This window comes from Camelus dromedarius, chromosome 31 (assembly GCF_036321535.1).
Source record: "Camelus dromedarius isolate mCamDro1 chromosome 31, mCamDro1.pat, whole genome shotgun sequence".
NCBI lineage: Eukaryota > Metazoa > Chordata > Mammalia > Artiodactyla > Camelidae > Camelus > Camelus dromedarius.
Window position 1 is genome coordinate 2,995,493 of NC_087466.1, and position 14,946 is coordinate 3,010,438.

The 14,946-nt window shown below is 55.0% G+C and overlaps 1 protein-coding gene across 5 annotated transcripts in view; it reads left to right on the top strand.

Moving 5' to 3' along the window:
• The window catches only part of CABIN1 (calcineurin binding protein 1), a 92,797-nt gene that overhangs the window by 27,252 nt on the left and 50,599 nt on the right, over positions 1–14,946 (top strand). For all 5 annotated transcript variants that reach the window (XM_064481028.1, XM_064481031.1, XM_064481029.1 and 2 more), the window contains 7 exons: positions 3,687–3,802; positions 6,770–6,931; positions 7,927–8,133; positions 8,241–8,386; positions 11,191–11,452; positions 13,210–13,470; positions 14,586–14,737. In XM_064481028.1, coding sequence (XP_064337098.1) covers positions 3,687–3,802; positions 6,770–6,931; positions 7,927–8,133; positions 8,241–8,386; positions 11,191–11,452; positions 13,210–13,470; positions 14,586–14,737 — 1,306 coding nt within the window. The remainder of the gene's footprint in view (positions 1–3,686; positions 3,803–6,769; positions 6,932–7,926; positions 8,134–8,240; positions 8,387–11,190; positions 11,453–13,209; positions 13,471–14,585; positions 14,738–14,946) is intronic.

Here is a 14,946-nt window from a genome sequence, read left to right on the forward strand (position 1 = left end):
CTGGGTGTGTGACCTCCAGCGTCGGCTCCCCACGTCCAGGCCGGGGTAGTGCTGCCCGGGGCCTGGGGAGCCTGGGGACGGCACTGGAGCGGGTCGGCTTGGTGGAAGAGACTACATGGAAACAGCAGCCAAACGGCATTGAAGCAGGGTGTCTATAATCCTACCGAAGGGAGCTTTCCCCTTTGGTGTTCTTGCATTTTCTACCTAAACTTGGCCAATACACATGTACTTTTTATATAGCTGTGGTTATAATACTCGACTTACATATTTGTTCAACCAGCTTAAAATTGAATTTATTGGGGATTTTTCCTCAGTGTTTGACAAGTCAGCAAAGCGGACAGGAAAGTCAGCTGTGTTGCAACGACCACGGAGTGAACTTGAGATTCCTTCCTCCCACTTGCTCCCGCTTTGGCCTTTACTCCCCTGAAAGTTACTGCTGCTCACTGCTTGTCAGGCCTCTGTGAGTGAGAGCCTCTGGCCTGACAAGTTGACGTGGGGGAGGCAGACGGGACTGCCCAGGGTGCCCACAGCACCCACAGCACCCATGGCATCATGACAGAGTGGCAGGGGGGGTGGGCGTTGGGCTTAGGCCTGATGGAGACCCGGGGAGCTGGGCAGGGACTCGAGGAGCTGGTCCGTGTGGGTTGGATGTAGAAGGAGCAAGACAGAGAGGCTCTCACACCCTTTTGTAAAGCTGTGTCCGCTTCATCCCGTGGTCTTCGTGGTGCTGACGAGAGGTGCCCTGGTCTGATGAACCCCCTGCCAGACCGTCAAGACAGCTGCATTGTTTCTCTCTTATGGGTCACTCTGTCACCAACACCTCACTGTACCCTTTTGTTTCTGCTGAATTGATTTATTTGATAAATTTTTAGAACGGATATCTTTAGAGCTCTTGACAAATGGTGCTGCCTGTGTGTTTTCTAAAAAGGTTTTAGTGGTGAGAAAAGAAAAATTAAGGTTTGCAGCTATAAATGTGTATTCTTTTTCTTATAAGAATGATACAAAAAGACTTCCAGATAAAGAGTCTCTTTTTCTCCCCAATTAATTGTGCAAACACAACACGGTTTTTTAAAAAAACCTGTCAGTAAGCAAATAAGGGGAACAGTCAAATGCCGTGTCTCTGGACGGCCAGGCCCAGGGACAGATCAGGGGTTCTGGCCACTGGATTGGTGCCTGTCCCTGCCTCCACCCCCAGGAGGAGAACCGAGGGAGGATGGTACGTTGACAGTCCTCTCCTCTGTAGAGCATGGCTGGTGCTATGGCCCCCGTGGCAGCGGCGGGGCTGCTGTTGGGTCCTGCGCCTTCTGGGGCAGATGGCACGGAGGGCACTTCTGGCTGGTGGTGAGGGGCTAGTGCGGGACGTTGTCACACACTGATTCTCTGGAGCAGACTCTGAGATGGCTCACTGGGGATCTGTGCTCGTGAGAGGATGCAGGGCAGACTGAGACCTGGGCTGTGGCCTGACTGTGCCTTGGCCACCTGGTGGGGGCTCTGCAGCGAGTGCCTATCCAGGTCCCTGTGCCCTCCCATCATGCTCAGTGACTGGACGTGGCTCCCCTGGGGGTCCACAAGTCTGGGGACTGGAGCCTCTGCAGCCACAGCAGACCCCGAAGGAGCTGCCCCCAAGACTGTCTGACCGCACTCCTCTCCCCATGCAGCCACCCTTCCTTTAAGGGGCTCTCAGGAGAGAACGAGACCTTGTGGCCCCACAAGGACTGCCCACAGCCCTGGTCAAGCGGTCTCCCTTCTGTTCTGTGGACACTGGCTGTGGAAGGTGACCAAGCCAGATGCCCACTTTAATAGTACAGCTGTAAGGAAAGGGCAGCTTGGCCTTCTTGATGGGAGAGCACCCTAGAAAATTCATTCCTGGTGATTGGGGCACGTCCCTGATCTGAGCAGCCTCCCTGGCTGACTGTGAGTGAGACAGAGAGAAGTGACCTGGCAGGTGTGCTTACCCCATGCCAAGTGGGGACAGAAAGGAAGGAAGGACATACCCTGCGAAAAGTGGGCCATCTCGGCCTGGAAGAAAGCAGGTATCACGGAGCGGAGGCAGAGGTCCTGTGAATGGTGGGCACGAGGAAATCACTTGTAAAGTTTTTAAGACGATAAACAGTGAAATGAAAAGGAAAACTGTAGAACTAAGGAAAACGCCACAAACCATATCTGGCCGTCGTACACTAACAAATAGCAAGAAGCAGAGTGAATGTGACAGACTGAGGTGAGGAGTGTGGCTAAGAAGGTGATGGATGTGGAAAGCATAGGTGGTCCAGGGTAATGGTGAACAGAGCCCCAGATCGCAAGGCTCCGGCAGTGAAGTGGGAGAAGCAACCAACCCGGCGTCAAATACAGGAAGCCGTCTCTAAATTGTAGTAACAGCTGAATCCGCAGATTCAAAGTGCAGTGTATACCAAGAAAAGTCGGTAACAATATGTCAAGATACCTCCTGGTTAAGGATCCATTTTAAGGATAAAGATTTTTTTAGGTTTCTAAACTGAAAAAGCGATTTACTTTCACGGGACAAGGAGTGAGACTCATTTCAGATTTCTCCATAGCAGTGTCCAGTGCAGCTGGGTTGATGTCCACTGTCTGCACAGCTCCCAGGGAAAGCGTGAGTCAAGGCAGCTGGCCAAGTAGTTTGTAATTACAGTGGGTTCCAGCTCCTCCGGGTGCTTCTTAGAAACATGGCTGGAGGGTTAAGTCAGTGAACCAGCGTTAGTCAGAATGAAATTCCTCAGGACCGGAAAACCCAGGGGAGAGAACTCTTCGATGAGCACCGAGTCCACGTGGAGTTGCGGTTGAGGGAAAGCAGCTGGGCTCATGGCTGCAGGACAGAACCTTGAAGCACTGCAGGCAACATGCACAGCAAAACAGGGAGCTGGGGGAAGGACGTGTCACTGCTGTCACTGATCTTGTGTCATCGTTCTCGGTGCTGCTGAATATGGAAACGAATGTAGAAGACCCACGAAAACCCAGAATGGCTCAAGCTGAGTGATTTTCCGACTTCTTTTTACCAGCACTTTTCATGTCTCTTGGTTAGTCTCTTTGACGGAGACTAACCAAGAAAAAGTGAAAGAATCCTCCCTCGCTCTACGGGGCGTGATTTCCTCTAGCATGTTCTGCCTTAACGTACTCTATCCTGATCCTCTTAGAAAGTGTTACTTACAAGACCACGAGGTTATGGCCTAGAGTTTCAAAAGCACCAAGGGATCTTTAGGGAACTAATGATAGTTCCAGTGGTGAATATTTAATTGAGATTTGATAGTTCTTTTTTCTTCTATTATGTTTAAATAGACCTAAACATAAGAGTGTTTAAGTTAAGCAGTAATGTGTGTACTATGGGTTCCATCATTACAAATTACTTATCTTTCTGTTTCAAAGTGTCTCACCCACTCATAGAAAGATGCTTCCAGGGCTGTTCTCCATGTCCCAGCGTGGGTTATCTGGGGGCTGGAGCTTGGTGAGGAAGCAGTCCTTTATACTTTGCTGTGTGATTTGAATTGTTTTTTGATAAGCACGTATTGCTTTAGTAGAGTCAGTCAAGTCATTACATATTTGAAACGGCAGGAAGATGAGAAAGGAAAGAAGGGGAAATCTCTGGTCCCTGTGTTAAGGACAGGAGAGGCTGAACCCCACTGCTCCTATATGCACCCCATGCTAACCCATCTGTCCGTCTGGTCTCCCCACAGTGATGGCCGAGGCTCCCGTGCTCCCCTCCTCCCTCATGCTGCTCAACACAGCCCACGAGTACTTGGGCCGGAGGTCCTGGTGCTGCAATTCTGATGGGGCTCTGTTGCGCTTCTACGTAAGTGCTGCTGGGGCTCACCTGGCCTTCCCCTGCCACTGGGCCCTGCCCTTCTCTGACTGTTGCATGTTGGTGATAACTCACAGTTGCCAGAAAGTCTGAGCTTGGAGTCCCTGCGACCTGAGGCCCAGGATTCTGGACCTGGCCTTGAACTGCTGGTGGACGTAGACCCCCTGGCCCTCACTGAGTCTGTTGCGTGCAGGTACAGGGTCTGACTCAGTTGCCTTGTTAGTAATTTTAGAGGTGGTGACTTCACTCTCCTGCCGCCCGCTGGTCCGTTTGTCAGGCACCACCCTTCAGGCTATAGTGGCTGCTCCGTCAGCAGCGATTGCTCTCATTCTCTCAGGAGATGCTCGGGGGGCGCAGGTGGGCTTCCTCTCACTTGCCCGGCTGACTCGGGATACAAGCAGCCCGATCCTTGTTCCCAGACTTTGCTGTTGAGTGAGAAGCTGGATGGCACACAGACCAGTTACAGGGCCAGAGGGGCACCCAGCCCAGCTCTGGTGCCTGGTCATAGATGGGTCAGTGGGACGGAGCCGTGCCCATTCCCCTGCATGTCAGCTCTAAAGCCATGTTTACTAAGATATTTGCTATCTGGCCCTTTAAGAAAAGATTTGCTGACCTTTGCTCTGTACCTTCATGGTGAACACATGGCTCCTGTCCTCCTGATCCCCCTCCTCTGCCCCCTGCTCTCCATGGGCCCTCTTCTGGCCCCAGCGTGCCATTTTATTTGTTGTTGGTCTGTCTCTTTGCCAGTGAAATGCAGCTTCCATGCAGGTGTATTTTCTAGTTTTGTTCACTGATGGATCCAAGCACCTAGCAGAGCACCTGGCACATAGTAGGTGCTTAATAAGTGTGGGTTGAATGAGTGAATGGGACCGAGATTGTGTGTAGAGCTCATGTGTCGAGAGGCTTCACAATTTGCACACCTCTGGTGCTGAGGACATGGAGTCTTGGCAGGGAGCCCTGGCTGGCTCAGGGCCCCGGAGCAGGTCAGTGTCTGAGGAGGGCAAGCTCCAGCTCCAGCTGTGGATGCTGGAGTGTCTGGCCCATCCTGTGAGCTCCAGGGGCCTCTGGGAGCTCCCCTGGGTCAGCTTGGAGTCCAGAACCAGTTTTCGAAGGATCATGCCAGGCAGTCTATGTTGTCCATCCTGCTGCTCAGGGATCTGCAGCTCCTTCTGCCGTCTCCCCTTCCACCTGCACAGGGTCTGTCTGTCCCGGTGCCCTGCCTGCCTGCACCCTGGTGCTGACCGGGACAAGCTGAAAGTGAGGCCAGGGCTCGGGGAGTGGCGCCTGGAGGGAAGGGCCGGTGACTAGACGGTCCTGCTCCCGGGTTTTCTCAGTTGGTGGCTTTTTTGGTAGACTGTGAAGTTTCTCCTACACACAGGTCCTTTGCTTACTGCTTTTCTTCGTTCTGGTGGGTTACGGATTTCTCGAGTTTCCTATGTAGACAGTCATATCGTCCATACATATGTCTTCCCTCCTTTTCAGTCTTTTTCCCCCTGTTGTCTTGGCCAGAAGTCAACAAAACTTCTTTTGTAAAGGGACAGAGGGTAAATTTTCCAGGCTTTCAGGCCACACGGTCTCTGTTGAAACCACTTCAAAGGTGTGCCCTTTGAAGCACCAATGCAGCTGTAAACAGTGTATAAAGGTTTAATGCGAAAGCTTGTGGGAGATGAACCTTTCATATAATTCTCATGTGTTACAGAGCAGAACTCCTTTTAATTTTTAAAAATAATTTAAAAATGTAAATGCCATTCTTAGCTCTCAGGCTGTACAGAAACAGGCAATACAGGGTTTGCCCCACGAGCTGTACAAGCTGTAGTTTGCACCCCACCCTCAGTCTGGCGTGCACACTGCCAGTCCCTCTCCCTGTCCCCAACCCCCTCAGAGTAAGATTTAAACTGTTGACTGTTTCTTTGGTGATTATGGGTTCATTTAGATTTTCTGTTCTAAAGTCAGTAATGTTTTTGGAATAGTGTCCATGTAAGCATCAGCTTGCTCATCGTATTTGTTTATGATTATGAGACTCTCTTTAGCACCTTTAGTTATGCCCCCTCTTTCATCACGGAAACCATTTATTTGTGCTTCTTTTCCTCTTTCTTGAAAAATGAGTCTTTAATGAAGTTTATCAAAATCAGTTTTTTCAAACTACCAGCTGTTGGTGTATTGATCAATTTTTTCTTTGCTTTCTAGTTCATTCATTGCCACTTCAATGTTTATTTATTTTTTTACTTTCTTTGGATTTGCTTTGTGTTTTTTTCTAACTTACTGAAGTAAATGCTTATTTTAGTGATCACTCTTCAAATACATGTGTTGAATATTGTAAGTTTTCCCAAGTATACTTTTAGCTGCATGCCATGAGCATGGTGTTTGCTATCTTTATGTAATTGGTTCCAATTTTATTGAATTATGTTCAGAGGTTGTGATCTACATCATACCTGATCTTTGGTATTTGTTGAGACTTGCTTTTTGTCTAGTTTCAGTAAAAATACCATGGATGCTTGAAAGTATGGTTTGCTAATAGTTGGCATAACAGTAGCCATTGGGTCTAACATCCATGGACACCACCTCTTCCGTGATCCTCACTAACGTCTGTCTTCGAGATTCCCTTGGCCCTCCTGGGATGAGTCATCTTACGTTACAACTCTGTTTAATTCATGGTCCCTCGTGGGAGTCTGAGCTCCCCAGAGCAGAGTTGGTATCTCCCTGCCCAGCATAAGAAGGTGCTAGGTAGATATTTGGGGGGGCAGATGAATGGCTTGGTGGATGAGTGTAGCACTGCTTGAAGCTGGTGGGGTGCTGGATGGGGGGCCTTGAGTGGCCCCTCGGCTTCCTCGAAGGTGACTACCACCCCCTAGCAAGACAGGCCCAGACACGCCCCTCAGGGTAACAGAGCTGGCGGCCCACTGTGCCCGAGGGCTGCGGGCCCCCCCCCGCCAGGTGCCTCCTCCGTCACCACTGTAGGTGCGCGTTCTCCAGAAGGAGCTTGCCGCATCCACCTCTGAAGACACTCACCCGTACAAGGAGGAGCTGGAGACGGCCTTGGAGCAGTGCTTCTACTGCCTGTACAGCTACCCCAGCAAGAAGAGCAAGGCCAGGTACCTGGAGGAGCATTCGGCCCAGCAGGTGAGGGCGCCACCCACCCCTGCCCAGGGGCTGGGCTCGCTGGGGCCTGTGCTTCCTGAGGGTGTCAGGTTCGCTGTCTCACAGCCCGGCAGGTGGGCTGGAGTTGTGTCAGGTGGACTAGTCTTATCGAAATCTCAAGGAAAAGGGCTTTCCTTTCAGAGACTAATTTTGTAAATATTGACTAATCATTCAGAAATGCAGACTGGCAATTTCCAGTAGATTCCCCCCAGTTTGGATAATGCATATCATTCCTTAGAAAGTTTCCTTTTTTTGTTTTGTTTTGTTTTTTGTTTTTCTTTTTTTCTTTTTTTAAAAAATTTTTCTAATGGCAGGGAGGTAATTTTAGGCTTATTTATTTGTTTATGTTTTTAAACAGAGGTACTGGGAATTGAACCCAGGACCTTTTTTGCATGCTTGGCATGCACTTTACCACCAAGCTATACCCTCCCCGCATAAGGTTTCCACTTTTTGTCGTGTGGTTTTCAGACCACTAGTAGGTGTGTCATTTTATGATATGGCTTCTTAACACGGTCAGTTATTCTTTGACCTTAAGGGAGTTCATCCCCTAAACGTGCACTCCATTGGGCAGGGCCCCTACAGTGTGCAGACCCACCCTGGTCCAGAGCAAGTGCTTGGTCAGTACTTGTCAGCCAGAGGACCGACGGGGCGCTGGGGCACTGGGGGCATCTGGTCTGCCTCTTGCACTTATCCCTGAACCTGGCTCTTGTGTGGCCTCGTGACTCACAAGAGTGCGCCCTCGGTTCCAGTGTTTGTCTTCATAAAGTCTGGGCTTGCACTGGTTCACATTTCTGCTCACCAGACACCTGGGTTTGGAGATTACAGTGGGTGAGCAGGTATTTTAAGTACATAGGAGTCATTTTAGGCTCTCTGTGTATTGTGAGCTGGCCTACATCAGACACCATGCATTTCCGTGGACAAACTCCCCGTGTTCTTTACCTGGACCACACAGTGACCCGCCTCTGCCTTCTTTCCAGATGGACCTGATATGGGAGGATGCCCTGTTCATGTTTGAGTACTTTAAGCCCAAGACTCTTCCTGAATTTGACAGCTACAAGACCAGCACCGTGTCTGCTGACTTGGCCAACCTCCTCAAGAGAATCGCCACCATCGTGCCCCGCACGGAGAGGCCAGCCCTGAGCCTGGACAGAGTCTCTGCCTACATTGAAGGCACCTCCACTGAGGTAGGAGCTCGGCGCCTGGACCGTGTCCCACACCGCTGCCGTCAGGGCCCTGGTCACACCTGAGTCCCTACTGTGCCTCCCTGCATCCTTGCCCTCTCACCTGCCAGGTGCCCTGCCTCCCAGAAGGGGCTGACCCCTCCCCTCCGGTGGTAAACGAGCTCTACTACCTCCTGGCTGATTACCATTTCAAGAACAAGGAGCAGTCCAAGGCCATCAAGTTCTACATGCATGACATCTGCGTCTGCCCCGATAGGTCAGTGCTGCTGCGGTGAGGGCTAGGGGAGGGCGGGTGGGGGCTGTGGGAGGGCTGGGGAAGGCAGCTCAGCTTGGGGTTTCCCTGCCGCCAGTGGGGAGGCCCAGGAGGGAGAGAGTGCGGAGGGGGTGGCGCCAAGGAAAGGCAGACTCTCAGAAGAGCAGCACAGGGCTGTCTTCCCCAGCCCCGGGGCAGCCTAGGCTCAGAGTGGGCAGCAGACGTCCACCTGTCCCAGCCTAGTCTCCTGGCCCCTGGCCCCCCGGAGTCAGCTGGTGAGGCTCTAGCTTTTTCTGCTACAATCTTTCTTATTTAGTTGAGGTATATAGTCAGTTACAGTGTGTCAGTCTCTGGTGTGCAGTGTCTTTTGACTATGGTCGATTTCTTTCTTGGGGCAGGGAGAGGGTAGTAGAAACCTCCAAGCCGGGAGCTCTGTCCCTGTCTGGCGCGGAGTGTTGGCAGCAGAGCCTCTTGTGAGGCTCCTGCTCTCTTCCTTGTGGGCCCTGGGAGCCTTCCTGAGAGCGTGCGGGGGCTGCGAGTTTCACCTTGCCAGGACCCAGCTGGCCGGGAGAGGGCTGGGATCTGTGGAGAAGCCAGTCACCTGGCTTCCCCAGCAGCAGGCGAGGCTCCCCCGGATCCCCTTCTGCTCAGCCTGTGGTTTCCTCTAGGCAGAGAGGGTGGTGGCTCTGGCTGTCCTCCCCAGGGTTGCTGGGGGCTGGGCCATGCGTCAGAGCTGCGCCCAGGCTGGCCAAGTGCTCATCGCGAGAGACAGCAGTCACTACTGCCTCCACCTCTGAAGAGAGGAGGTGACAATGCCCACTGGTCCCAGGGGGCGGGGAGCCTGGCATGGCCCCTCAGTCAGTGACATGAGGGTCACGACTGCTCTACTGGGCCTTCCCCCAGCCTGCTCAGAAGGCACCAGCCCTCAGGCCTGGAGAGGCCCCTGGGAATGTGGGACTTGGTGGCCCTGGGCCTTCTTTGTCCTGGCCCTGCCCCCGCAGGCAGGCAGACATGAGCTCAGCCTCATCTTCTGTGCTCGCTAAAATGCAAGTTTGGGCACCACTCTTCTCCATACCTCTTGAGTCCGCCGGGTGCAGGGGAGCCGTGGCAGGTGGCTGGTAGACAGCAAAGCACTCCGGTGCAGTGCTTGGTGGCAGCTCTGTGGGGAGAGCATCTGTGAGGGTGCTGGCAGCAGTGTCTTTCCCCACCTGTGTGACAGACACTCTCCTGCTGAGCTAGAAGTGGTCCACCTTGGCTGGGCACTTTGTAAAGTGACATTTGGGGAGGGGGGGAGCGGGGGAGCAGGCCCAGTACAGCTCAGCCCTCCACCATAGAAACCACCCTGAGCCTGGTGCCAGGACCAGGCCTGCCCCGCACAGGTGGGAGTGCGGGCCTCAGACATGCCCCTCCTGAGCTTATGTTGTCCCTGGTGCCCTGGTCCCCGTGGGTCAGTGCTCCCGTATGGGCTGGGCACTGCTCTGCTCACATCAGGAACCATATCGGGATGAGGCTCCTGGTGGCCCCCAGGGGAGCATTTTAAGTTTTTGTGATAACGTGTCTGTGTTCTTGTTCACTTGTGTTGGTGATGGGAGACAGCAGTTTCTGTTTTGGTCTTGGGCAGGTACGTGGGCACACACGTGATGTGGCCCCTTCTCTCACAGTAGGGTGGCGGGGTTGCTGCAGACGCTTGGGAGTTTAGAGAGGAGATGCCCCAATGTGGAAGGCACTGGCCCAGGTGGAGAGTCCCCAACAGGTCCCACATCTGCGGGGGAGGCTGACACCCACCCTGTGCTCGCCCCCCGGGGCAGTCCCCCCAGGAGGAAGGGGTGCAAACAGGACCTGCCTCGGGGCGCAGCCTGCTCCGTTGTTGTCCTCCGTCACCACTGAGTCTCCAGGCTTCTCTCCTGCTCCCTCACTGGTGCTTTCTCGTCCTTGGGGCTGGGACTGCAGTGAGTGTTTGTGTGAGCCTCGTGAGCAATGCATCTCCCTGACCTTACATGCTCTGGGGAAGCCAGGGGGCTGGTTGTGAGGTTAGGTTGAGGGGCAGTTAGGAATGCTTGGCCTGTGGAGGGCAGCATCTGCCCGGGAGGCTGCTGCCTTGTCTGTTCTCTGTGCTGGAAAGTGCCAGACTCTCGAGGGCCTCGAAATCGTCTTAATGTCTCAGAGAGGCTTCTGAGTTCTCAATGTCAGTTTCTTCAGGGTGGTCTCAGGGTGCTGGGGGCTCAGCCATCATGTGGTCCCCTTGTTGTCCACCTTGCTGCTGGGGACTGAGCTGGAGAGGGCAGGGTCTGTTCAGGGTACCCGTGGGAGAACCGGGTGGAAGCTGGGTGGCAGGGGTCCTGGGTGCCCCCTGCTGCTGGTCGCTGAGAGTGGAAGGCCGGCTCTGCCAGGGTGGGGTCGGCAGGGTTACAGGTCACAAGGTTGTGCTGTGGCCGGGCCATTGTTCTGCGCCTGTAGAGCAGCCCCTTTCCTTCCTGTCAGAACTGTCCTGCAGGGACCCCCTCCAGGCAGGGGAACAGAGGCAAGCTGAGTGACAGGCCAGTCCGTACTGGGGGTGGTCTGGGTTGCAGGTGGTGGTGGTGCTTAGAGCAGTGGCTGGGTGCCCGTGAGGGCCTGAGTCACCTGTGCTGGTTGGGCGCTCTCCCTTTGAGGTGGGTCTGCAGGGCCATATCCTGTGGGTCAAGGACCGAGGCTCAGAGTTGTGGCTGGACAGGTGATGGTTGCAGAGTTAGTGAGGGGCGGAGTTGGTCCAGGTGGGCACTTCGCCTGTGGACGGCAGGTGAGCTAGTGCCCTGTTGTGACTGCAGGTTCGATTCCTGGGCAGGCATGGCCCTGGCCCGGGCCAGCCGCATTCAGGACAAGCTGAACTCCAATGAGCTGAAGAGCGACGGGCCCATCTGGAGGCATGCCACACCTGTCCTCAGCTGCTTCCGGCGGGCGCTAGAGATCGATAGCTCCAACTTGTCCCTGTGGATTGAGTTCGGCACCATGTCCTACGCCCTGCACTCCTTTGCCTCACGCCAGCTGAAGCAGTGGAGGCCTGAGCTGCCCCCCGAGCTCGTGCAGCAGGTGAGGACGGGGCTCAGTGGCAGTGTGATCCCTGGCCCAATGACACCCAGTGGGCCAGGGCCCGGCTCCTGGGACGGGATGGCTGAAGAGCAGGGCCATTGAGAGGCAGCCATCTCTTCTTTGTTCCCTTGCACAATTCTTGACACTGTTGGGAAGTTTGAAGCCCTCTTGTGGGGTTTGCCCAGTGTAGGGTGCTGGGTGTCTGGCCCAAGGTCTGTGTTCTTCAGGGCACCCTTGGCTCCTTGAGGTGGAAGTGAAGGGCCAATGGGCAGGTTTGGGCGGGTGTGGCAGTAAGACACCACCTCCAGGAAGATCTCCCAGGAGCGCAGGGTGCTAAGGGGGCCTGTACTTGAACTGATCATTTGCAGTCAAATCACAGAATGTGACAGTGGCTCTGTTAATAATCGGGGTATTGCTGGGAGGATTCAGTGATGGAAGACCCTCAGCCATGGCTGCTACCCTCATCTTCTGACAGCCCCTCCATCTTTGAGGGGCTCTCTGTCTTCATGCCCAGGACTCTCCTGTGCCTGGCAACCCTGCAGAACAGGTCACGGGCTCCCAGAACCCTTGGCCTCGTGATGCCCCACCTCCAACATTGCTCTGAGCGGGGGAGTCCCAGCCCTGCAGAGAGGTCACAGCTCTTTGTTGCTCTTTCTGACTAACATGGGGTGTGCTTGGTGTGGAAGCTAAACTGATAGGGAAGAACGTGAAAGGGACACAGCAGTGATGGAAGGGTGATGCTGCTGGGGGCTCCTGGAGAGGGACCGTCCAGCAGTGAGCGTCGCCGTGCTGTGACAGCCCTTGCCAGAACCTGGTGCTCACAGCCTCTCCTTCCTCTGCCCTGAGAGGAGATGGGAGGAGGCTGGGGCCATGGAGAGGAGGGTCCAAGACCCTGGGCACTGGAGCAGCTGCCCTGGGCCCTGCACAGTCCTCACTGTGGTACCCAGCCCCAGAGTCCTGGGGTGAAGGGACACCTGCCTGGGGAGTGGACGTCCTGCGAGAATAGCACCCAGGACACTGGCCCAGAGCTCCTCACGCAGGGGCGGGAAAAGGTGGTGGTCCCTGTGGGAAAACCTCGTAGAGGCTGGCCCTCTGTTCTGGCTGACTCTGCAGGCAGGAGGTTCCGCCCCAGACGCACAGGCCCCCAGTCAGCGGGCGGTGAACAGGGCTTGGGATCCGCCCTTCCAAACACCCTGGTCCCTAGGAAGTGTGCAGAGGAGGGGGCGAGAAAACCTGCTGTGGCCCGGGCCTGTCCCCCCAGCTCTGCCTGCTTACCATGAAGGGGCGCGAGACAGATGCGCTGCCTGCGACAGAGGCTCGTCTCAGAACTGCCCACGGCCCAAGACTGCCGCCGTGCAGGAGCTATTGCGGGCTTCCCGCAATGCCGGCCACAGTTCCTGCTGTGCTCTCCCCTGCCCAGGCACAGGGCCTCTCTTTGCTGCCACGTAGGTTGTGGTTGGGGCCTTTAGAGGCTGGCCTGTGGGTACTTCATGAGCCTGTAACGGTGTTAGGTCCTGCAGGAGGAGGTAGAAGAAAGGACAAAAGTCAGCGGGTGAGCTGGGTGTCAGTCCAGCCCTGTGCTGTGTCTGATGTGTGCGACCCCGAAGTCTCCAGGCCTCCTGGTGCTTAGCCTCCCACAGTGGAATGGTGGTCGCGCTTCTGGGTTTTGGGGCTGCTGGGAGGATCCCATGTCTGCAGTCAGGCTGCTACAGGGTAAGGAGGGCTGAGACTGGCTGGGCACTGTTGTCTCATTCCAGATGGAGGACCGGCGGGACAGCATGCTGGAGACCGCCAGGCACTGCTTCACATCGGCGGCCCGCTGCGAGGGTGACGGGGACGAGGAAGAGTGGCTCATCCACTACATGCTGGGCAAGGTGGCCGAGAAGCAGCAGCAGCCGCCCACTGTCTACCTGCTGCACTACCGCCAGGCTGGCCACTACCTGCATGAGGAGGCGGCCCGCTACCCCAAGAAGATCCACTACCACAACCCCCCTGAGCTGGCCATGGAGGCCCTGGAGGTGACACTGTGCAGGGTGGGGGTGGGGGGCCAGCCGGCTCCCTGGGGATAGGGCTCACGGTCCCAGTGACACCCCTGCAGCAGCCGGAACTTCTCTGTGTGCAGTTCAGTTCACACAGCCTTTTTTCCTTTGTCTCTGAGGGGCGCTTGCCGTCCTTTCTGAGGAAGGGAGCGTTTGGTCTCTCTTCTTTAGCACACTAGTCTGAGAATTGGGTTCAGTGGTGATGTGAGTGTAGCATTCATGCCCTCGGCCTGGCGGGAAGGGGCCGGCGCCCTCATCCCCAGGTGTGGGTGAGAGACTGCTACTGCAGGGTGTGCCCGGGGCACCCAGCCTGGCAGGACTGAGCCAGGGGCCGATTCGGGGCCCTCCACTGCCCCCTCAGAGCAGAGCAAGTGTGGACTGGGATTTGTGCCTGTGATTTCCCAGTGCTCACCCTGTGCTCTCACTGGTGCCCATGGCCTTCCTGGGAGGGTCTGGTGGCTGCAGCCAGCATGCTTCGTTGGGAGGAAATTGAGGACACAGTGCAGATCTGGGTGCGTTTGTCTTCCCTAAGCCCTGGGCTTGTTAGCTTCGCCCTTTCTGAGGCTTTGTGTCCACTCCCGCCAATCCCACATGTCCAGAAAGCTTGAAATTTGGGACAGAATCTGCTTACTTATGCCTTTTTTGCACTTAGGTATTTTTTTTATTATAAAATTAACACATATTCATGGTTAAAAAGAAATATGAGAATCAGATAATTCAGAGGTGTTTGAAGTGGGAGGTTAAAGTGCCCTGTGGCCCTCGTTCCCTAGCCCCAATAATGCATATTAACAGTTTGGCCGCGTCCTCGTCTTTCTAGATTTGTTTCCTACTAACATGTAGACATGGTAATGTTTCCTTTCTGTTTTTTGACTTGTTTTTCTTATTGGACAAGATGCAGTGGAGGGGGCTGGGGCTTCCTTCCCTGTCCCCGTGCCCTTGAGGAGCATTTGGGCTGGGATGCTGCTAGTCCGCGTCTGTGTTGATGGTGGAGCTGGCCTTGAGTGAGGGCTGGGTGGGCCAGTCAGTGTGACCGACTGGCAGGGACGAGCCTTTGCAGTTCGGGAGGCAGCTCACACCCCAGCGTTGTCATCCAGGTGTACTTCCGGCTCCACGCTTCCATCCTGAAGCTCCTGGGGAGGCCTGACTCCGGGGTCGACGCAGAGGTGCTGGTCAGCTTTATGAAGGAGGCTGCGGAAGGGCCCTTTGCCAGGGGCGAGGAGAAGAGCGCGCCCAAAGCCTCAGAGAAGTGAGTGGCATGGGCTCCCCCTCCCTTGGCTTCTGAGCCCGAGAGCCTGCGTGTGCAGCCCTGTCACCTCCCCCTAGCTGTGCCCACATCCTCAGGTGGCCCCTTCCCCTCTGGGGACTGCGTTTTCATACTGCAACCTCCTGCCCCTTGGCCTCTTCTGCAGGGAGCCCCTGAGGGCCTGGTCTGCTGCCCGTTCTCCCAGGAGGCTG